The sequence below is a fragment of the Ruditapes philippinarum genome, unplaced genomic scaffold, assembly GCF_026571515.1.
Source record: "Ruditapes philippinarum isolate M1 unplaced genomic scaffold, ASM2657151v2 ctg660_1_1_1_1, whole genome shotgun sequence".
Classification (NCBI taxonomy): Eukaryota; Metazoa; Mollusca; class Bivalvia; order Venerida; family Veneridae; genus Ruditapes; species Ruditapes philippinarum.
The window spans coordinates 137381-161254 of record NW_026860859.1 but is presented as its reverse complement, the minus strand read 5'-3'; the positions used below and the strand labels follow the sequence as shown (position 1 = coordinate 161254).

Here is a 23874-nt window from a genome sequence, read left to right as displayed (position 1 = left end):
TAATGTTAAATATAGAGAAAAAGAGAAGAAGAAGTAGTTTATGTCGGTAACTTATACATTTACAGTATCACGTTACATACCAAATACTTTCGTTATTTTAGCGAAATATTCCTTTACAAAATACGTTAAATTCTTGACTTTTTTGTATACATTATGCATAATGAAAGAAACATCAAATATTAAAAATTAAGATTAAAATTGAAAAGATATACACAGCTCTCTGACGGCTACGGATTGCAGTGGTTTTTGTAAAATTTGTACGGACACAGATATGAAGGAACAGGATTTTTTTATATTTGTGAACCCTATGATATAGGTTGAGTGCAAAATTTCCAATTATTCGCTCACTCCATTTTCCCAGATTAATGATTTTTACTATAGTGCAAGATTGAAAACCTTTCAATCGTTTTAACACAGCTCGTGCTAAGAAGGGCACAAAATTGATTTTCAATTTCATTCTTGGCATCTTTTTAATACTTTATCTATTGTATGTTTTTGTTTTCCTTTTAGTGCATCAATGGATCTATGTAAGAATTTCAAAATAATACGGTTTTAGGAGTGAAACCCTTTAACACACGTGACACACATAGCCAGAGACAGATGAATTAACTTCACTCTATTTTTATAACCAAATAATATTCTGTCAAGCTTATCAAGTACATGTATTTGATAACATATACTAATTTCGGTTTGTACAGCATATCGTTGCTTCTCGACCATTTCCGTCAAACTTTGTGTATTGACACTAGTAACAATAGAAGGTTTCGTTGATTGACGTTTGTACAAACATTAACAAGAGGGCCAAGATGGCCCTTGATCGCTCACCTGACTCATCCGAGCAATTACCTAGACCAGCACCCTGACCAAGTTTCGTGACAGGTGAGTCAAAAATGCGACCACTAGAGTGTTAACAAGGATTTTCCATATTTGAGCAGTGTGACCTAGTTTTTGACCCCAGGTGACCCATATTCAAACTTTACCTAGAAATCATCAAAACAGACTTTCAGACCAATTTCCAGGATATTTCGATCAAAACAGTAGCCAATACAGTGTTAACATTTTTTTCTTCATTTTTAGCCCCTGTGACCTAGTTTTTCATCCGAGATGACCCATGTTCGAACTCATACGAGCAATTACATAGACAAGCATCCTGACAAAGTTTGATGATGATCGAGGTAAAAATGTGACAGCTAGAGTGTTAACAAACAAATGTGGACGGACGACGGACATTCAACGATCCTAATTTAAGCTCACCCTGAGCTAGCTCAGGTGAGCTAACAATAAAGTAACAAATTCAAATTATTCATAGCACCGTTTATTTCTCATGGTTAAAGTACAGGAATGTATATGTGAAAACACAGATTCGTTTTATCAGGATTGTAACAAAATGTCATGATTATCTCCAAAATACAAAAAATACATGTAAATGTGTATACAAGTCTCTAATAATATGTCTGATACTTGGGTTTTAAAGCGAGTTACATTGGACTTGATGTCTGAATCAACGCGATGTTAAAAACAATCTACATGTTTCAACAAAGAAGATGCCTGAACAAACTAGATGCGTGAACAAAGTATGTATTTGAGACTAGACGTTGAGAAGTGTAATGCATGTTAGGTAGTTGAGGAAGAATTCATAATAAAGAACAAACATAATTCAATGTATCTTCAAATTAAATGGATGAGGACACTTGTAACATGCTAGAATGCTGTTCATAAAACATTTTGTGTAAGCCCAATAATTTTCCTTAATAGGGTTTGATTGAATATCATTGAAATGCTACTATATTCTACAGATTTTAACCATCACAGACATACAACTTCGTACATGTCATAAATGCAACAACATAATCATAAACAATAAACAATTTACCATATTTCATACAATAATATCATATGTAACCTTTGCCAGTTTTTCAGTCAAATAGCCTGCATTATAATGTTTATTATTGACACTCTATATTTAATACTAACAGATTTGACATACAAGGCAACATGTACAAGTGTTAGGTGTTTAAATTCTATGAAACACACAAAAAATCTTATATAAAATATCTATCAACTTATTATATAGATTTGAACATGTTTTGTTATATGTACCCTGAACCTTCTGGTTTTGTGTAATGTATTTGGAACATTTGGAACAGTCAGTTCAAAGTTTAAGATATTTCAATTCCAGTTTAGCACAACAATTAAGTTGCATACAGTATCAGGCCTGGCCAGACTACACTGAAAAAGCATATCACTTTCGGTTCTAGCAAACTAATAAAGATGTGGTCTTAAAAATTACAATCATATTATCAAAGTGTCTCCATCTGAAAAATGGGTGATATTGTCTGGAGCATTATCATGAAATGATTGGTCTGTCTATAATTATGTTAAATATATTGTCCTTTGTCTATGACGTACATGGGCAAAAGCCCATTTGAACAACTCCAAACAAACATAATACTGGCGTGATAATACAACAACCACTCTATTATTTGCATTCTGTCTAAGATTTACTTGCCTAATGCAATTTATTAAAATGCAATTTATTAAAACTGTTGATATTTGCTCTGGTCCTCGGCAAGTGAACTGAAAACAACTACATCATCTTCATCATTCTCTAACCCATGCCGGAAACCAGAATTCTGCTCCGGAAGTTCATAAACTAGTCTCTGCCACCAGAGTTTTGATCTAGCCGTTATGTAATCTCCCTTGCGCATGCGCTTCAGAAGTTCCGGTTCTAATGTTAAAAGGTCAATGTCACCGTGTATAATTATTATGACTCTATGACGTTTCTCAGCTCTGTGTCTCTCAGTAGCTATAAGAAATGTGTCCAACAGAAATGAATTTGTCGCAAAATTTTTGTCTATAATGAATATAGTACAGCGGCTGTCCTCGATCACTTTTCTGGTGACTTCCAAGTCTTGAATCACATCTGATGATGTCTGAATATTAAAAGAATTGTTTTTCAATTTTGGCATCAGTATGGTTTGAACGTAAGTAGAGCAGTGCTGGTCGGCAGGATCAAAGGTCAGGTATGCATCAAACTGAACTCCGATATATCTGGCTTTACCAGGTATGTGACATCCGGTTAAATAATACAAAACAGACAACACTTCACGTCTGAAGTATACAAACAGAGCCAACAAAATCAACACTATACAAATAACAACAATAACAAGTATAAAAATCGTTTTCTTTGAATCTTTTGAGTTGTCTTTGACTGAACAAAGAAAATCAGATCTAGGCATGTATCGTATTTCTTTCTTCAAGGTTCCTTGTTCACAGACAAGTGAGTTTCTATCACGTATTTTATTCTGCACGTCATCAACCAGGTCTTTGAAACCAAGGTTTGCGCAGCCACAAGTCCATTTATTTCGTGCAAGAAAATAATATCTCATATAGTCCAAATCAGATAGCTCTGTTACAGTTGTAGGTGATAAGACCACCAAATTGTTTCCACTTATATCAAGTTCTTTGAGGCTGTATAAATTATTAAACACGTTTACTTCAATTGTTTGTAATAAATTGTCATTCATATACAATTGCTTGAGCATTGTCTGAGATTCAAATATTCCAGACGGCAAAGTTGTCAATAGATTAAAAGCAAGATCTAAAATTTCTAGCCGCCCAAATGAAGAAAAGTATTCCGATTTTAAGTATGATATTTTACTTTTATTCATATATAATTCTTTGGCTTCCATTTCCGTTAAATTCAACAATTCTGACAGCGATGTCCTTTCAACAAAATCATTTCCGTCCAGAAATATAGAAAGCGCTTTCGGGGACAACTTTGGCATGACACTTAAGTTATGACGGCATTCAATAATTGTAATGTTTCCGTTCAAATTTGTTTTAAAGCACGAGCATTGCGAGTCACAATCATCTACATCCGGGCACAGAAATTGCTGACGCTTTAAATCCGTTGGAATGTACACAGCTTGTTCAGTATAAACTCTACACTTGGAAACTTTATAATTAGCTACTGGAACCTTTTTACTTTCCTCCGTAAAGTTTACATACATTTCTTTCAACCAAGACATGTTGCATGCACAAAGTAAAGGATTATCGACAATATTATAGTTTGTTGATACATCGGCCAAAAATGGCGGGAAAGTTTCAATAACATTTTCACGCAGATCCACACTCTTAAGTTTGAGTAAACCTCGGAACGTGTGTTCTCCAATAGTTGAAATATTACATTTTGACATGTCAACTGTTTCTAGCATCGATCCATTGTAATTCTGCGACAAATTGCCTAAATTTTGTATCAAGTTCCTTGAAATATTCAGAACAGTAAGATTTTGCAATGAACCCGCACTGAAAGGGTTATCAATAGAATGAATACTGTTATTTGCTAGGTTCAAATCCTTCAAGTTTCCCATGCTTTTAAAGGTTGCACTGTTGAGAACAAAATCCAGTTTGTTACTTTCGGCGTTCATATGAGTCAGGTTGGTCATTGTACGGAGTTTAGTCGTGTCAATATCAACTATAGCGTTATATGATAAGTCGATTGAAGTCATGCTTGCAAAGTCAGCTATCAGATTTTCTTGTTTTCCAAAGAACGACACAATTTTGTTGTGTGAAACATTGAGCACTTCCATTTTTGAATAATCTAAAGCTGATGGTACTGACTCTAAATTATTATTTGATATATCAAGATATTTAGTTTTTGGCCAGTTGGCAATGTTTGATAATGTTGACAATTTATTGTAGCTCATCGTCAAATGACTCAGGATTGTTTCATTTTCGGATATAAACGGCTTGAAAATGTCGTCTGGAAGTGTTGACAGACGGTTATTGTCCAAACTTAGATGGTCGAGAGAAGTGAGACCATTAAACGATAATGGCTGTAGTTTGTCTAAAGAATTTTGATTAAGAAGTAACTGCTTCAATGTCTGTAAGCTTGAAAAGGCTTTGTCTGAAACCGTATTAATATTGTTGAAACTAAGGTCAAGTAAGTGCAGATTTTCAAGGTCACCAAAGACGGAATCAAAGTTTGTGCTATCGTTGATTCTGTTTCCTGATATATCCAAAATAATCAAATTAAGCAACCCCTCAAACATGTGATCATGCAGGGTTGTTAAATTATTGTGAGTTAAGAAAAAGGCAGTCAGATTGTCTAGCCCTTTAAAAGTCATGTTTAAATATTCAAGTCTATTAAACCCTAGATTAATCGCGGTTAGTGCCTTCAAATGAGTCATATTACCTGACAACGTACCAATATAATTTGAAGAAAGGTCAAGGTGGGTCAAGGAAGAACATTTTTCGACTGTCGTAAAATCAAATGTCGTAAAATTGTTGTCATGCAAATACAGGCGTGAAATATGTGGTAAATAATCGCAGAAATATGGAAATATACTAGATATGTTGCAATTCGACAAGTCTAAAAATTCTAAGAAACGACTTCCGGAGAAAGCCCTTTTCTTTACTTGCGTGATGTGAGTAAAACTCAAATCTAACGACTGCAGCGCAGGCAGATGGTCCAGAGCATCGTCTGGTATATCTGTAAATTTTCCTCCTCTTATTTCCATCACTTTCAAACTGGTAAAATTTCCTTTACATCTAAAACTCTGATCTGGATACGAAGTCAAAACAAGCTCACTAAATCCCAAATATTCCAAGTTTGGAGTCTGACAGAGAAGTCCTGACGGTATTTCTTTTATCATGTTATTGTTAAGCGATAAATATTTCAATTTCTTTAATCCAGTAAATGCCCGCCGAGAGACTGTTGTTATTTGATTAAACGACAGATCAACAACTTCTAAATTAACCAGACGTTTTAAGATACCTTCGTCTAATCGCCTCAGCTGACAAGGAATATACGACTCCCTATCGGAGCCATCCTTTGAACTAGCCGCTGAAGACTTGCAAATGCATGCATTTTTACGGTATTGTCCTCGTGAAAGGCAGTTCACGCTTATGTATAAGACATCTTCTGGTGATTCTTTCCATACTGATGTTACATTCGCATATGGATGATTTTTCACGCATGTAAGCATATCTAAACGTTGGTCGTAGAAGCATTCCGAAGAAGGCTGCCATGGATACTCATAGGTTATTACTGTAGAGTCCAGTCGATAGACGTGAAAAGTTTCATTAAAATTGTCATCACCCGTTACCATGGTAACACATGCCAGAAGTGAAAGCAGCCGAAGTCCAAACATAGCTGAAACTCCAACCAGGGGTTCCTGAAAATATGTAAAAAATAATATAATTTAACAAAAGAAACAAACACCCAGCGACAGGAATTGTTACAAATGCAGGTTGATATAATATAAAAATAATGTCTTGAAATCCATTTAGAAATGTTTGAAGGTCTTGTGGACAAAAAGCGCATCCTCAGTTAAGGGCCTACTGTTATGTTGCTAGAACATTTAGCACAATCCCTTTGTATGTACACTTGATAAATTGTGAATTTGTATATTGTGTGTATATTTATACTATGAAATATTATTAAACTCCTTATTAATTCCTTTTTGCAAGGTGCACTTTGTGACAGCAGGTATGTAAAATTTTGGTTTAAATACCATAATAATTGAAGGAAGAATTACTCACAGAAAAGAATATATTAATGATGTATGAAATAACTCAAACAAAGGGCCATATTTTAGCTTAACTTAAAAAGTCCAATCATTAAGGTCCTATCAATTTGCACCTCAACATTTAAGGACTTTATGTACAGTGTTGCGAAAATTGAGAAATGTAGAAGTTAACGCCCGTCTGGCGACAAACATCAAATTTCAGAATACCTTGTTAAATAGGAAAAAAATTAAATTGTTCTAAATGAAATTAACAGTATCAGTGTTTCTTTTCGTCGATTATTTCCCTATTCATAAACGGAGCTAAAGATGCAAAAGATAGATTATTAAGCAAATGCGTATATTTTTGAAAACTGTTACAAGAAACCAAAATAAGTTTTTGAGAAGTAAAATTATAACATTTCTGAGGCATAATGGGCCTTTAAATTACTGCTGGTATGTATTCTACACCTGAACAAGGTTTACCTCTATATATGTATTAATTGTTTACTCATGAACGTTCACTACTCACAATATTTTGTTCAACGTAGAATTTTATTTCATTAAACATTGTCCATTTGCCCTAGGGCTCAATATACATTTTATAATGATGACAGACGTCCGACAATTAAAGCAATGCACCTGACAATATTAACGAAGTGACGCCGAATGACATATTATAAATGTTATCATCATCGGAATCTTCAAGTTGTGAGGTGTTCAAAAACTACCGAATTTACCTGATAACCTTTTGTAAACTAAAAAGGATTGGAATATAGTCAACTAGATTCTGTAAAGTGTAATACACTGTAAAGCAAAGTGACTTGTGAAGAAAGAAGACAAATGTTCTTACATAATTAATTGTTCGACATAAAAACCTAAGACATATTAATCAGAAAAGTCTGAAGATTTCGTTTGATTTAAAACGAATTTATAACAAAAAATAACAAAAATGTTTCACCCTTGTATTCTAAAACTCTACAAGCTCTAATTGACATAACATTTCAAAATGCAATCATCTGCAGCTGATCTCTTTGCTAAACGGTTATTATATCAATATATTTGGGTATATTTGCGGGGGAAAAAAACAAAATTAGCATGAAAGAAAGTTTAAAAGTGTAGCAGTGGTGGTGGTGGTGTGTGTTAGGGGGGGGGGGGGGGGGGGGGCGGGGATGTCTAGAGAGATGTTTGCAAGCTCCATCCAGGCTTGATATGTTTTTTCTTCTTCATAAAACGTTAATACACCATGCTCTGTCCAGTAGCACATACTTTTCATGTACACTAAAATACGTATTTCTACATTTTATATATAGGTCAAAGTCTGCATATGTTAAAGTAGGTTAAGAAGTTAACAAACAGTGTACATGTATATAAACACAAGTTAACAGATTTTTCAATTGAGATTTTAACTTGCTTATCGTTGTGGTTGTTTACATTCTTATCGGCGGCTGTTATTCATGCTAAGTTTATCATGCTACAGTACCGTCCAAAAGTTTGAAATAGGAAATTTTTTTAGCGCATACAAAACTCTTTTTTGGTTAGTTTTGTCAACGAACGTATTGGTTTATACAGAATTTATTTTAGTTCGATTGTGTAGGAAGCTATAAGCTTATAGACACACTTTCGAATCCGTTCCTGGAACCAACCAGTACTGAGCAATGAGTGTAAAGTTTCTTGCTCAAGGATACAACGACTTGCCCTTGATTGGGTTTGAACCCATGAACGTATTATAGTCATTACTTTGATATCTCATAACTGAATAATTGTAAACTTTATATATGGATCAATATCAATTTTAGACTTGTATGTAACATTAGTTAAATTTTCGTTATAATAACCATCTTTTAAAACATATGTGTAATTGGTCTTTGAACAGTACTAACTTATTGTTTATGTAAATATAAACAGGTGTTAAGGAAAGATTTCATAATACCATAACATTACATATATATAATATAGAGAAAACAAAGTTTACCATAAAAAGAAAACAACTAAGTCATTATTAACATCTGACATCAAATCGAAAATGTGTTTTACTCCGCTTACAAACTACTATTAAGTCTCTCCGTCAAAGTAATATCTTTTATACCGGTAGTTTAATTACTATTATATACAGTGACGGTATTTTTGTAACATTAGCACAAACATTAACAATAAATATAAATATTTTCGTTATTATTTACTGTTTTATATTTACATTTATCGTACTACTGAAAATACGATGTGTCCATACTTTTGGTGGCTTCTGTACTGACACGCTAAAAATAAACACGTATTTACTATTTACCTGCACTCTAACCAGCAACTGATGTTATAAACTTATTATGACATAATATCATACATGTAAAAAGCCTACCTGATGAGAACTCCTGCAATCACTAATCAATAATTATCCAGATATTCATTATTGTTCAGCCTTAAACATTTAAAAAGTCCATTTAAGTTTTACGATCGCATCCGAACATTTCCAAAGTTTTGACAAGTGGCTTTTAAAGTAAAGGCCATGCAAAATAGATTGCCTATGGTTCGCTGCACCCGTCAGTCAGTTCCCGCGAGCGTTTCAGTGCAGTGGCGGAGTTGCGGTGGGGAGTGCGAGTAACGAAAATTATTTTTTATAGTTTCATCAATGAATAAAATCATATGTAAAACATCTTTTAAACAAATACTGCCTTTCTATATTAGAATGAGAAAATACATTAGTAATATATATATATGCATTTACATTACATAATTGTGTATAAAGATATAAAATACCTACAGGTTTTTGTTAAAACTGCTTGTTCTGGCTACTAAAATATTTACTGAAACTTTAATAAACTCAGCAAAGTACTATAAGACATACACACAAATATATTTTATCAACTTTTATTTGTTTTGTTTTAATGTAAAAATGAATGCTAGTTTTATACACAATGAATAACTGTCGGCTACGTATGTATAACAATATAAATATAATATCTAAATCAACTTTACCGATAAACTAAATGTTTAATTGTATACATCTGCAATAAAATGTCATTTTTATATCAAACGTTCTTTGTGCACAAACGTTTATTGTGGCAAGTAAATATATTACAGGAACTCCACCGTCTGAGGTACAAAAAGCCTAAAACTACATGTACTTACATCAGCTGAGACACTTAAATCAGAAAGATATGCAAAGAAAATAAGAAAGATATTTAAATTCTAAATTGAAGCGCGTAATTATGCATTTATGAGCCAGATTTAAATGAACGATTTTTAGTTTTGGGTCATTTTTTACAATTCTGGGAAAAAACCAAAACGAGTATGGCCTTAAATTTTGCACACAAGTTATTGGTCTATATCTACATCAATATTAATCTGTAAAAAAATCCCACAGTTGAGTCCTTTTAAGCGTTAGGTATTGATGCGTTGTAATAGGAAAAACAATTACTCAAATAGGATCCTGATCAACTATTTAAATTTGACAAGATACCCTATATTAATTACAACAATAGTATTGATATACAAAAAAGCCTTTATTATTTGTTAACACCATACATGTTATTATTATAAAACGTCTATTATCTACATTAATTCCTATTGTTGGGATTGGCTCCCCTATTGTTGTCCAGTATCAAAAATCGAAAAGATGACAAGACCATGCACCGCACGACAAGATGACAACATGGCAAGCCGCTGCGCGAAAAGATGACAACAAGACCATGCACCGCACGACAAAATGACAAGACAAGGCACCACAAGACAACAAGACAAGCCGCTGCGCATAAAGATGACAACAAGACCATGCAACGCACGACAAAATGGCAAGGCGCTGGGCGAAAAGACGACAACAAGATCATGCACTGCACGAAACATTGACAACATCGTAAGGTGCTGCGCGAAAACATGACAAAAAGACCATACAACGCACGACAAAATGACAACATGGCAAGGTCTTGCGCGAAAAGATGACAACAAGACCATGCACCGCACGACAAAATGACAACATGGCAAGGTGCTGCACGAAAAGATTACAACAAGACCATGCACCGCACGACAAAATGGCAAGACAAGGCACCACAAGACAACAAGACAAGGTGCTGCGCGAAAAGATGACAACAAGACCATGTACCGCACGACAAAATGACAACATGGTAAGGTGCTAGACGAAAAGATGACAAAAAGACCATGCGCCGCACGACAGAATGGCAAGACAAGGCACAACAAAACAACAAGACAAGGCGCTGCACCAAAGGATGACAGCAAATCCATGCGCCGCACGACAGAATGACAAGAGAAGGCGCCTCGCGTCAAGAGTATTTTAGTGGTTTTCGCTCGCTATCTCTTTTCGTCCCGCCATGCGACAAAAAGAAAATGGAAAACGTGTCGTTGCATTTTGCTAAGGACAATGCAAATTTGCCGAAAAGACGATTATACAAGAAAGTGGCACAGTTTCTAGAGGGAAACATTCGGTCAAATTCATTATGTGTCTTGATTTCTTATCATTTTCGTGCAACGAGATTTAATGATTAAGCAAACATAAAAATTCGGCTGGTCATGTTTATTTTCATTTTTTAATGTAAATCACAATTGTAATACAATAATGCTATTTATAATATACGTAAGAATATTTTCATGTAACGTGCAGAACGTTTTCATCCATATGCTTAAGTAAAAAAGTGATTTCCTTAAAAACATAAGATTTCGAACATAGATCAGCTAGGGCACTAAAACAGAACGATATGCAAAAAATAATTAAGTCATATACTGAGAAATAAAATGCAAATCGTATTTTTATACAATTCTTAGCCTTATTTGGGCAAAAACCATTGCAACTCTTTTCAATTTTTAGTAATTTATACAATAAGAATACTTATTCTGATAAAAGAAGTAAGCGAATGATCTGAGCTTTTGCACACAATTTATTTGTCTAGACCTACATCAAAAGGAACATTATTCTCTAACCGCGTCATGTAAAAGAAAAACCTTAGTGGAGTCCCTTTAACGTATTATGTGATGTTAGATATACTGATCCTGTTACGTATTAACATTGACGATTGGACACGGTGTTTAGTACGGAATGCCGTTAGGGCCATCGCCTATGAATGTGTTGATCTGAAACGCGATAGTCGATAGTACGATGGTGAAAACGCGAAATCACGAAACTACGATGGTGAAAACGCGAAATTACGATGATGAAAACGCGATAGTACGATGATGAAAACGCGACAGTACGATACTACGATGATGAAAATGCGATAAACTTTCGTGTTTTCACCATCGTACTGTCGCGTTTTCACCATCGTAGTTTCGTGATTTCGCGTTTTCACCATCGTAGTTTCGTGATTTCGCGTTTTCATCATCGTACTGTCGTGTTTTTCATCATCGTACTATCGCGTTTTCACCATCGTACTATCGCGTTTTCATCATCGTACTGTCGTGTTTTCATCATCGTACTATCGCGTTTTCACCATCGTACTGTCGTGTTTTCATCATCGTACTATCCGCGTTTTCATCATCGTACTATCGCGTTTTCATCATCGTACTATCGCGTTTTTCACCATCGTAGTTTCGTGATTTCGTGTTTTCACCATCGTACTATCGACTATCGCGTTTTCAGAATTAACACATTCATAGGCGATGGCCCTAACGCATTCCGGAATGCCGTTAGGGCCATCGCCTATGAATGGTTTGATCTGAAACGCGATACTCGACAGTACGATGATGAAAACGCGAAATCACGAAACTACGATGGTGAAAACGCGACAGTACGATGGTGAAAACACGATAGTTTATCGCGTTTTCATCATCGTAGTATCGTACTGTCGCGTTTTCATCATCGTACTATCGCGTTTTCATCATCGTGCTTTCGCGTTTTCACCATCGTAGTTTCGTGATTTCGCGTTTTCACCATCGTACTATCGACTATCGCGTTTTAGATCAACACATTCATAGGCGATGGCCCTAACGGCATTCCGTAGTTTAGAAGTTCACACATGCCTACAATTTTAGCATTTCCAAAAATGGTAGGAACCTGTTCTTTATTCTTCGGTGAAGACAATCGCATCTTTTCGGCCCTTTCAGTTTTCGGAAAAAAAATCAAATAGTGATTTATTACTTGGAGTTGTTAGCTACATTTATTCCAATATATCAAGTAAAAGTCCACATACATTAAGTAAATTTATTGATATAAAAGTAAACAGTACATAATTTATATACACTGTACTTCATTATTTCATGTATACATGTATATTCATGATACATCATTGTTGACAATAATTCGTATCATCAGTGGGGATTCTTAAATTGAATGACATATTTTCAATAACAATTTTACCGAATTAGACTTTATCTTCCTATGTATGTAAAATATATACATTAGTCATATGTTATTAAAGATCGCAATCCCGGTTTTGGTTTTTGTTTACATCTAAAACCACGTGGTAGAACTCATATCTCTGTATAAAGTCAAAGGTTATTGTGACGTCCCGAATGACGCGAAAATAGTACATGTCTTTCAATTCCTGTAGTTACCCGATTAAAAATGTGGATGGTGTGCCCCATAATTAAAAGCGTCTTGTAATGATATTAAATTATCTTGGCTTACAGCAAGCGGTGGTCGGGTAGAAATTAATTGAATGTGTCACCGTCCAGCGACTATTATCCATGACCTACATTAATTTAGATAACCATGGACGAAAAACGACAGAGGGTAAATCCAACAAAGGATAATTTCCCGTACAAGGTATTATTCCTTTTATTTTTGTTACTGTGTAGCGGTTACTAATGCCTGTATCTTTATAATATATTTGACTTTTTTGTTTCAGTTATATGACATAGAAAATAATTCAAACTAACACCATTCTTGTAATAATATGCGATTGATTCAGAAAAGTACTTAATATAATTTATGTAAGGGAATATTCGCCAATTCGTATTTTGTGTTGTTGCGTTGATATTCTAACATACTAGCTAATATTCTTATTCTATTATGACAGTTTGTACGCATAATATTATGAATTAAGAATAATTTGTATAGCATGAGTATCATTGTAATTTTTTTGTATTAAGACATTATTATATTTTGAGTATCTTATTAATAATCATAATAAGCTCTTTAAAATCAGTGTGATGCACGTTTGATTAACACATCATATCAACACCAGTTATTGTAATTTAGTTGTATAGGAGAAGTAGCTATTTATTATATGTTGGCAGATAACTGGTACAGTCTATGCAAATAACAACCAGTCAATTAAAGGACTTCTTCGTAAATCTACATCGTTTTTGTACAACAGATAACAGTACAAGTTTATGGATCGTCCCCAAAAACATAAGAGCGAATGAAGAGGATAAATAAAATATATTCTAATATTCTATAAGAAAATGAAAAAAAAATAGCATCAATTAAGGTAACTCGGAACTTGAGACCGTATTGATAACATAACAATCAAATCTTAATGCGAACTATTTTGCAGCATGGAATAAAATGTAAGTTTTTGTAAACATGCGTCATTATTTCTCTAAATCCTCCCCGAATGCTGTCAGTGTAAAATGTCTCTCATATGTGTCTATAGCAACGTGGTATACGCGACGCAGATTTCTTGTCATCCACATTTCCCCCCGCAAAAATAATTTGAAATAATATTACCGTAGAATATAGCTGTTTTGTCCGTGACGTGCTAGTTACCGCTGTCATCAGCTCATTCTCAAGTTAATAAGAAGTTTTAAAAAAATATTCCAAGTTTTTTTTTTACACTTAACATGTTAATATTATTTAGTCTGGAAAAACGATTCATCATTTTAAAAATAATATCTGACTATAAACCGGACAGTGCAGACCATGATTTCTGCAATGGTCGCGCTGGGTAGCCACCAGAAGAATATTAAACTAGTGTCTTTTGTAATTCATGTTACAAAGGTGATATCACTGTGTGTACAATAATAATTTTGTTGTTGTTCTGTTTTTCAGGTAGAGCTGCATGTGCATTTAGATGGAGCTTTCAGACTGTCTTCTGTTTATGACATTGCCAGGTGAGATTATTGTATAATAAGTCAAGGGAGATAATATGCTGTTGCAATATTTACACAGTAATTTCCCCTTTCATTGCAAGTGTGACACTTCAATATTCTAAGAGATTGTAGTTCTATGGTGGTGTTTGTAGTTTTCACTCCTGATCACGAAAGTAAGCCTCATTGACTTTACCACAGCACAGTTCAGGCACCGCATCGTTCCTCGACAGGCTGTCAAGCAGTTTATCAGCACAGTCGTTCGGCACATTTGCTATGTAAATACTAATGAAATTATCATTAAAAATCTCCCCTTCATCCTCAAGAATCCAGCCCCCGTTTACTGTATAAAATATTATACAAGGTATATAATTCGCGTAATACCCCGGTGAACATTTTGCTCTCGCATAGTTATAGAATAAGACATATTTTCATTCTTATACATGCAGGTAATCTTTCAGTAACCGTTAAAAATATTGAGCCATCTGTCTTCATTTACGATAGTGAAAAATACCTTAAAATTGTGAGGTCGACATGTTTAGTGCCAAGAAAATTTCGAAATCAACTACGAGTAAACATGCATTTAGCTGCTTTTGTTCTTGATGATTAAGGGGAGATGAGTTCATGATAATTGATCATTATTGGCAAAGCAAATGTCTCGAACTCCTGTGTTTACCAGCACTATAGTTGCCCTCACTTTCGCAAGCTGTACATACTGGAGCAGAGGTACAGTGCGAATGACCGTAAAAAAGATTATAGGAAAGTGACCTGCACCGTCCGGGAATCAAACCTGGGTCACCCGATTCACAGTCCAGAGCTCTACCTATTGAGCTGACCGGACTGCTAGGGGTTCTATCAATAGATAGTCAACAGCATTATATTCTATATTTATATTACAAGATCGATGCCATTAAAGGAACTCCACTGAAGTACGAAAGCATAAAAATAAAATTTCAATTTATTTACATAGATCAGCTGGAGCACTTAAAACAAAAAGATATGTAAAAGACAATTAAAAATTTTACTCAGATTAAATTTAAAATCGAGTAATTGTGCTATTCTTAGCCCGATTTGACTGAAAAGCGTTATAATGCTTTTCAATATTTGGTCATTTTGCGCAATAGAAATAATTATTCTGGAGCGAACTATCTGAAATTTTACACACAATTTTTTGATCTAGATAAATTACATCAAATGGAGCGTAATTCTCAAAAAAATTATTTCCAGTCCCGTCATGACAAAAATACCTTAGTGGAGTCCCTTTAATGTTCTAGGAGTCTTGTAAATACAGTAAATTGCTATATACGAAAATGGATTTTTTAATTTAATTCATATAATGTTTCGTTAATCATGAGGTTTTCTTTTCATGTTGTAGACGTAGGAAGATAGACCTTAAAGTTACCAGCATCGAGGATTTCCGTAAGAATGTATGTGTGTACCACGCCCATTCCCTCTACAAGGTCCTGTCGTCGTTCGTTATATTCATGCCTATAATAGCGTAAGCTCAGTTTAGTTATCTCTCTTTCTTGTTCGCACATACGCACGCACGCACACACGTTAAATTATACAGAATCAATGTAAACAAATGTTATTAATAATAAAAAGACCATTCCTACTATTTTTAACATATTTATATTTATAACAAAATGGCTTTTTTATTCAAGGTAAGTGTATGTGCTTTTTAAATATATTTGAATAGAACATACAGCAAAAACACATGATTGATTAGAAATTAATAAACACAGCAAAGATATCATCATCATCATCATCATCATCATCATCATCATCATCATCATGTACAGTGCATGTACAATATTTTGTACATGTATATCAGTGCCATTCGTAAAGAAAATCTTCTCCTGATCATGTTTTTTGGACGAATGTATTTAATTTTTTCAGCGGAGACCGAGAAGCAATATCTAGACTGGTGTATGAATTTTGTGAGGACAGTGCGCGAAATAACATAAAATATGTTGAAGCGAGATACTCGCCACATCTTTTGGCTAACAGTGAGCCAAAACCAGAGTACGCATTGCAGCACGGCGATCTTACGCCCCACGAAGTAGTCCAGCTAGTAAATGTAGCTACTAAGAAGGGAATGGAAGATTTCAAAATAAGGGTGAAGACAATTTTATGTTGCATACGGCACAGACCAGGTAATTGTTGTGCAGGAATTATAATATGTATTTTAATGGTATGAATTAAAACATTGGCATGTTACGGTAACACAACATAATATATATTTGCCATTCTGTGGTCATATGCTGTGACAGTCTTTTATTTGTTTATTCACAAACGAATAGGATTTTGGGACACGTATTTATAACACTACTCACTCTTTCCTTATTTTGTTTTAGCGTGAACGTATCTTTGCTCGGGAATAGTAGAAAAATATGATGTATTTTAATGAACAATAGTAGCTGTAAAAGTTCCTGTATTGATCAATTTCCGAGACTATATGTCATATGTTTAAAGATTATATGTTTTATATAGAGATATATACTTACAGATTGGTCGGAGGAAGTTGTTGATTTGGCGGAGGAATTCAAACAAGATGGCGTCGTTGCCATAGATATCGCCGGAGGGAGTAATGATGAAAGTGTGTGTGTAGAATTTGTCCATGAGGGTCATAAAAAGGCTTTCAATGTAAGAAAATTATGTTGTGTTTAGTCAATATTTTAATATTTTATTTGATTTAATTACTGGTTAAAGATATATACATGTACGAGTATAACTTAAGAAATGCAACAATTTCATTTTAAAGTCTTCTTGTCATATTTGGAGTGTGATCACAATTAAGATAAACAAAAAAGGTTCCTGTTAATAAGGTTACATTAATGGCAATATGAAAAGCTCCCTAAGAAAATATCCCGTTGTCAATTTCTAGGCGACGGTGTTGCACGTTTGACACCCACTTGATAAGATTTAACAAAAATAATTACATGCACATGAATACTTCTGGAACAGAGGTTTCAATGATGGCATTTTTACTTTTCCGGGCTGTTAAATTTCATTAATTCAACGTTTCTCAAAGCTACACAAAATCACGATGTTTTTTCGCCAAAATAAACCAATGATTTGATAATTTACACATAATACATTTAACATGTAATCATTTTATATTATCTTTGGAAAAATATAAATAGTCAAAAACGCATTTTAAGGTAATAAAAACAACTTACTTTCGGTTTCTTAGCGGCACGGGTTACCTCTTTGCTGTTGTTTTTTCCCTGTCATATGTACCATCTCTCTCATTTTGTTTAAAGCACTGCACTGTATTTATTAATAATATATATTTTCACTTTTTGAATAATATTTTTTTCGGCAATATTTTGATGAAAATATGCGATAAAAAGTGTCACAAATTTCTGCAAGCATGTCTTTGAATATATATATCAACTTTGGTATATTAGGCTGAAGAAACCAAGACATGGAGATATGATACTTTAAATGAATTTGACTTAATGTATACACGTGCCTTTGTAAAAATCAGTTACTGCCTTGTTCAAACCTTATATATTTATCTCGACATTTCGTTATCTCGATATTTTTGGACGGTCCCGATGACCTCGAGATAACGAGGGTCGACTGTACTCGGGTTGCTTCAGACAGTGAGCGATAGTGAAACATTCGACCGATGCGCAGGAGAAAACTACTGTATATGAATTTTTATTATATACTTAGAAATGAAATATTAAGAAAAAATGATGTAATGAAATGCGTATTTTCATTTTCATTTATTTCCCACCGCAGTGAAACATATTTTCCGTATTTTCACCGAACTACTGTCATCTAAATTCAACCAACACACAGAAGTGAAGGAGAAGTTTTTCAAATTTTAATGTCAAAGAAAAGAAAAAAGTATATAATAAACAGAACATTTTTTTCTATAAATACGGGATTTATTTTCATCTCATGGTAAAATTATCATATTTCACTAGTGGCTACCGCCAGTCATCATTATTCATTTATTTCATATCACCTGATGAAAATAAATCGTGTATTTAAAGAAAAAAAATGAATATCCTAAATATATTTGTCAGACATGTTGATACTTAGTGAACATTATACAACAAGCATGCATCAGAGAATTATTAAGATAGAAAAGATAAATATATATATAACAACCAAAATTTTTAGATTAAAAACTATTTACTATGGTTTTGGCAGAATTTTGTCCAATGGCTGGATATGTATTCCGGATAATCGGAAATACAATTAGTATAATGATTACAATATGACTAAAAGCCCATATGGCTGATTACACTCCGGACAATCGGAAGTGAATTTTACTAAAGCCCATATGGCTGATTACACTCTGGGCAGTCGGAAGTGAATTTTTATATTTTGAAAAAGAGACAACGTGCTGGCAAATGTCATGCCTTAAACATATATTGTAATGATATAATGACTGACTGATACATATATAATGTCATATACAAGAAATTTAGAATGTTGATTTCACTCCGGACACTCGGAAGAGAAATAACAAATAACAGAAACTAACTTAATATTACTAAATAATAATGTCTGTAAGCACTTGTCTCAAATGTCAACAGTCACATTGTAAATCCAGCCATGACGTTTTGTTTCAATGAAATACATCCATGATGAAAGTTCTTCATAGATACATCTGAAAATATAAATTAAGAAAGCACAACAAAGGCAGAAAATCATTAGGGAGGGACAGGGTGGGTTTTGATCGTTTAAATTAAACATTATGATGTGAAAATACTCAACAAAATGAAAAACAGCCGTTACCTTTCAAGAGACACCTGACTTCAAAAGGGAGGAAACTAGTATAACCCAATGAACATTATAATAGGACATAATTATCTCCCCTCTAATAAAAAGCATTATTAAAATACAAGATTTCGCATGATAATGCCAATTATTATTACCATCTTGTTTTATAGCGTGCCAAACAACTCGGAATTCATATAACAGTCCACGCCGGTGAGGCAGGAACAGCAGCCAGCGTGAAAGAGGTATTTGACTTATTTTGAAGCTTAAAAATTCTACTAATAAAAAAACTGTCACTATATTGTCATAATAGGTTTCTGATACTCTCCATTTGTTTAAGGTGTGAGAGATGGAAAGTGTGTATTGTTCATCAAATGTCGAATATTTAAGTGTTTGAATGTCAAATGTTTAATTACCAAACGACACCATTATCATGCACTTGCTCTATTCTACCTGTTCAGTGAAAGTGCACACTATACATCGGCATTCTTCGTTTTTTACGTAGGTAAATAAATGAAATATGGAATTTTGTCAAAATATTTTTGAAAACAACAAATACTTGAAACATTACATGTAATTGAAACAAAGAGGTTTTTTTTTATTTCACCTATATTTTGGGCCAAGCTAAAACACTCGTGGAAACTGATTACATGAAAACAGTACCGAAGAGTCTCAGACAATAAAAACATCACTAACCAAAAGGTACTCTGTGATTATAGGCACTTGACGATTTACATGCTGAGAGAATAGGGCACGGATATCGCGTACTCGAGGATGAGAAAATATATAAAGAAGTGCGCGAAAAACACGTGCACTTAGAAACATGCCCTATCTCGAGCATATGCACTGGAGCCGTGCCGGAAGATATTCATAAACACCCTGTAGTAAGGTAAAGGTAACCTTCTGTTTTTGGTTGTTTTATTTATTTATTTATTTATTTATTTTGTTACAAATTTACACTGAAATACTGTACTGAATTCGGTTGTTTTATTTAGCTGATAAGTCTAGCTTATATTTTATAACAACAGAGTCTTTGAAAGACCCTGCTACCATTGGATAATAAGACGACCTTAAAATAACTCCACTGAGGTCAAAAACCCTTCAAACTTAAAATTTCAATTTGTTATCTAGACCAACTTGAGCTCTTAAATCAGGAAACTATCCGAAAGATAATTAAGAAATATGCTCAGAGATGAATTTCAAATCGTATTTTATGCCTTTATAAGCCGGTTTTGAGTAAAGGCGTTACAACGCTTTTCAATTTTGGGTCATTTTTCCCAATTAGACTAATATTGTTCTGGATAAGACGGAGTGAGCGAATGTTGTGAATTTATGCACACAAGTTATTGGTATAGACCTTCATCAATAGAAACATTTACCTCGATGTTACCAGTTCCGCAATGTCAAAAAACTTCAGTGGGGTCCCTTTAAAATCTTCCAATCTTACCACTTCCTTATTTGAGGTTATCTAACGTAATAGAATAGTTTACGATTTATTCTTACTGTTTTACTTCTACTTTTGTTGATGTTGATATATTCCTTTGTCAAGAAAAAATGTAACATTAAAACTGACTGAACACATTTAGTTTGTTCACATGTTTTGAACATTTTTGATTTATCCACACAGGTTTGCCGAGGATAAGGCGAACTATTCTTTGAATTCAGACGACCCTTTTGTGTTTGATAGCTGTCTGTTAGACGACTATAATGCTGCCGTAGATATGGGACTGACGGACAAACATATTGTCACATCTGTAAGAAAAAATAAGTCTATAGTTTTGCGAGTACCTCAAGTTTGTAATTTCAATTTTCATTGGATTATAATGACACATGTTCTTATATACCTCATATATACACACATTTATGACTAATTTATTTTTATTTAATTGAGGAAAGCGATTTTAAAGTAAATATATTACTATACATTGGCATATTGATGGATCATTACTCTGACCTTTCATTTGAATAACAAAAATTTTACCTACAAACAGTGACATGTGCTCTTTTGTTAACAACTATGTCGTGGTGAAATTCTTATTGTATACACTAATATGATCATAAGAAATTTGGCAGGTCAGGGATCTATGTATTACATGGTCTTGTTTATAAAAGATATTACTATATAACAATTGCCTTGCTGCTTTTGAGACATAATAGCCTTTACAAATCGTTTATAACGTGTTTAGTGGCTGATTTGTATGGTGGCTGATTCGGAACATTGCCCTTTGTGTTGTCGATACCGGATAGCGATAACGCAGCCTATATCGTTATCGCCTTTTCGTCTTATCGCTAGCAACAACACAACAAAGCGCCAAACGACGCGCTGTCGTCTTGTCGTCTTGTCGTCCTGTCTCGGGCGAAGCACGCCAAACGTCGAGTTGTCGTGCGTCGCGATGTCGCCTTGTCGATTGGCTTGTAAGATTTGTCATTTTAACCGAGCGACAACACGCCGCACAACAACGCGCCGTTTGACGTACATCATTAGCGACAGGACGACAAGACGAAAGTCTGACAACGCGCCGTTTGGCGCTTTGTCCTGTAGCGCTAGCGCTAGCGCCAACACGACGCACAAAAGCGTTCCAAATCAGCCACCACAGATTTGTGCCATTCTTGTTTCGCCCCGCGACCCCGCCAAGCGAAAAGTCGAGAATTAACAGTTAAGATAGTGGAGGCGTGGAGCGAAAACACGCTAATTAGCGGGGGCTAACTTCACACGCTTGTTGTCTGTGAAGATCTAACATGATTGGCTTAAGTACCATAACTCTGATATGCTTTGTTGCATATTTATGCCCCCTTTTCGACTTAGAAATTCTTGGTTAAGTTTTTGCTGTAAGCTGGTATCTCCATAACTACTGAGGAGATTGAATTGAAACTTCACACTTGTTTTCTGTATTTATCTTAATATATGATTGGCACAATTCCCATAACTGTCCTGGACTTGAGTCGTTGAACGTTCCCGACCTCCTGCGTGGCCCTGCAATACATTTCCAGTCATTTGGAATCGGTTCCACATCCTGGAGGCAACGCTCTGGTAGACCCCAAGAACATGGGCAACGTGTTTTTGTGAATGGCCAGCCTTAAACATTCCAATAACCCTGTTCAACTCATCTTCACTAAGACGACGTCTAACCTGTCGATTTGCCATAGTTTGTTAATTTCGAACACAGTTTTACAATAAAACAAGAGAAGTGCTACATGTACATGTTTAAGTGAAAGCACATGGCCATAAAACACCAAATTTCCATGGGTATGCTTTTCCACGTGCTTATCGTGCAAGGTGTACATGACAAATCGATAACTTAAGTACACGATTATGAGGTACAGGTGTATCGTTTTTAATATGATGATAATAGGACTGAAATATGCAATGTCAAAAAGGTTATCCTTAGCAAATTTCGAGTTGTATATTAGCTTATACAGACAAAATCGAATCCATTACCGGAATTAAGCAATACATTAAGTAGTTTCATGCTGAAGGAAACACCAGCTTCCCCCTGACAGGGTTTGAACCCACAGCGCTAGCGATTCTTAGATAACTAGTCCTAATTTTAACCTATGAAAGAACAAATGATACGTTGGTAGAACATTAAATTTTAGTTTACTCGTACAGTATCTTTAGAAATGTAAAACTTAACGCAAGTCTGTAAATTTCATAAGCCGGACATCATCTTGTTAATAATTATTTCTGTTATGTAAATGCGCGTCCATGTATCGTTCTCGAATTCTTTGAACATAATTATGATTTTATCTTTTACAGATTTTCAATGCCGCCAAATCCTGTTTTGCGTCGGACGACGAGAAGAAGGAAATATTGAAAGAGCTTGTTGAGATTTACGGTGACATTGATACGGACACATAAGAAGTGAAAAAATCTATCATGTACATGTATAAAGATCTTCCCGTTGATACAGCCATTTACATCATACATGTACATTTTGTTTTTACATGGCATATCTTTGAACTTGTTTCATTTAGCTTAATAAGCAGAAAAGAATAGAATAGAATAACTTTTAATTCCAATCAAGGACCATGTTTAATGACATATAAATCACAAACAATTATGGCATCAATGATCAAATAAAAGAAAAAAGAAAGAAAATAAAGCTTTATTCGTATTAGCAATAACATTGAACAAAGTTAATAGAACAACTGATATTTAATCTAATAATTTTTTGCTAAATAGTCTTCACTATGAAACAAACTAAATTTTGCTAATTTGAAACATCATAATATACAATGATACACATGACTGTATTGTTGTATCATATTATATATTTTTTTTAATTTCAATATAAAAGTCTTCACAAAAAGATAGGATTATATTATATTAAGCAGTGACTGTGTCGCGATGATTAACTAGTATATAAACAGTGATTTTCAAAGCATTTGTTGGTTTGTTTTACGTTTTTTTATACTTTCCACCGGAATGAATTATTAGCCAGAATATATACACTACTTGCCGATCCGGTATTGTACCCTCCACAGCGACTGTTCAAGCTGGTTATTTGTACCACCTCTTTGTTTATAGATGGCAGTAGAAGGCGAAAAAATCATTAAAGACATTAATCAAAATGACCTTTTGTAGGACCACACACTCCCGGGTTAGTAACGACAGGTTAACCAATCACTCCTGGTCCTTAGATGACTT

General features: G+C 34.3%; 2 protein-coding genes across 2 annotated transcripts; one reads left to right on the top strand and one right to left on the bottom strand.

Moving 5' to 3' along the window:
* Window positions 1-2532: 2532 nt before the first annotated feature.
* Window positions 2533-9086, bottom strand: LOC132713586 (toll-like receptor 6). The gene is made up of 2 exons (XM_060696222.1): window positions 8866-9086; window positions 2533-6179 (listed from the first exon to the last, which is right to left on the bottom strand). Exon 2 carries the CDS (start codon window positions 6153-6155, stop codon window positions 2538-2540), a length of 3618 nt encoding a protein of 1205 aa, XP_060552205.1. The 5' UTR covers window positions 6156-6179; window positions 8866-9086; the 3' UTR covers window positions 2533-2537.
* A 3980-nt stretch (window positions 9087-13066) lies between these two features.
* LOC132713600 (adenosine deaminase-like) lies at window positions 13067-23548 on the top strand. The gene is made up of 9 exons (XM_060696244.1): window positions 13067-13218; window positions 14446-14507; window positions 15859-15981; window positions 16383-16639; window positions 16993-17129; window positions 19400-19471; window positions 19946-20115; window positions 20854-20980; window positions 22984-23548. Exons 1-9 carry the CDS (start codon window positions 13165-13167, stop codon window positions 23083-23085), a joined length of 1104 nt encoding a protein of 367 aa, XP_060552227.1. The 5' UTR covers window positions 13067-13164; the 3' UTR covers window positions 23086-23548.
* Window positions 23549-23874: the final 326 nt, after the last annotated feature.

Bases quoted from the DNA above. Each gene is read 5' to 3' on its own strand.
- LOC132713586 (XM_060696222.1), bottom strand. From the start codon at position 6,155: ATGTTTGGACTTCGGCTGCTTTCACTTCTGGCATGTGTTACCATGGTA.
- LOC132713600 (XM_060696244.1), top strand. From the start codon at position 13,165: ATGGACGAAAAACGACAGAGGGTAAATCCAACAAAGGATAATTTCCCG. The intron at 17,130-19,399 runs GTAAGAAAATTA...CTTGTTTTATAG, and splicing joins GTCATAAAAAGGCTTTCAAT to CGTGCCAAACAACTCGGAAT. The intron at 19,472-19,945 runs GTATTTGACTTA...CTGTGATTATAG, and splicing joins CAGCAGCCAGCGTGAAAGAG to GCACTTGACGATTTACATGC.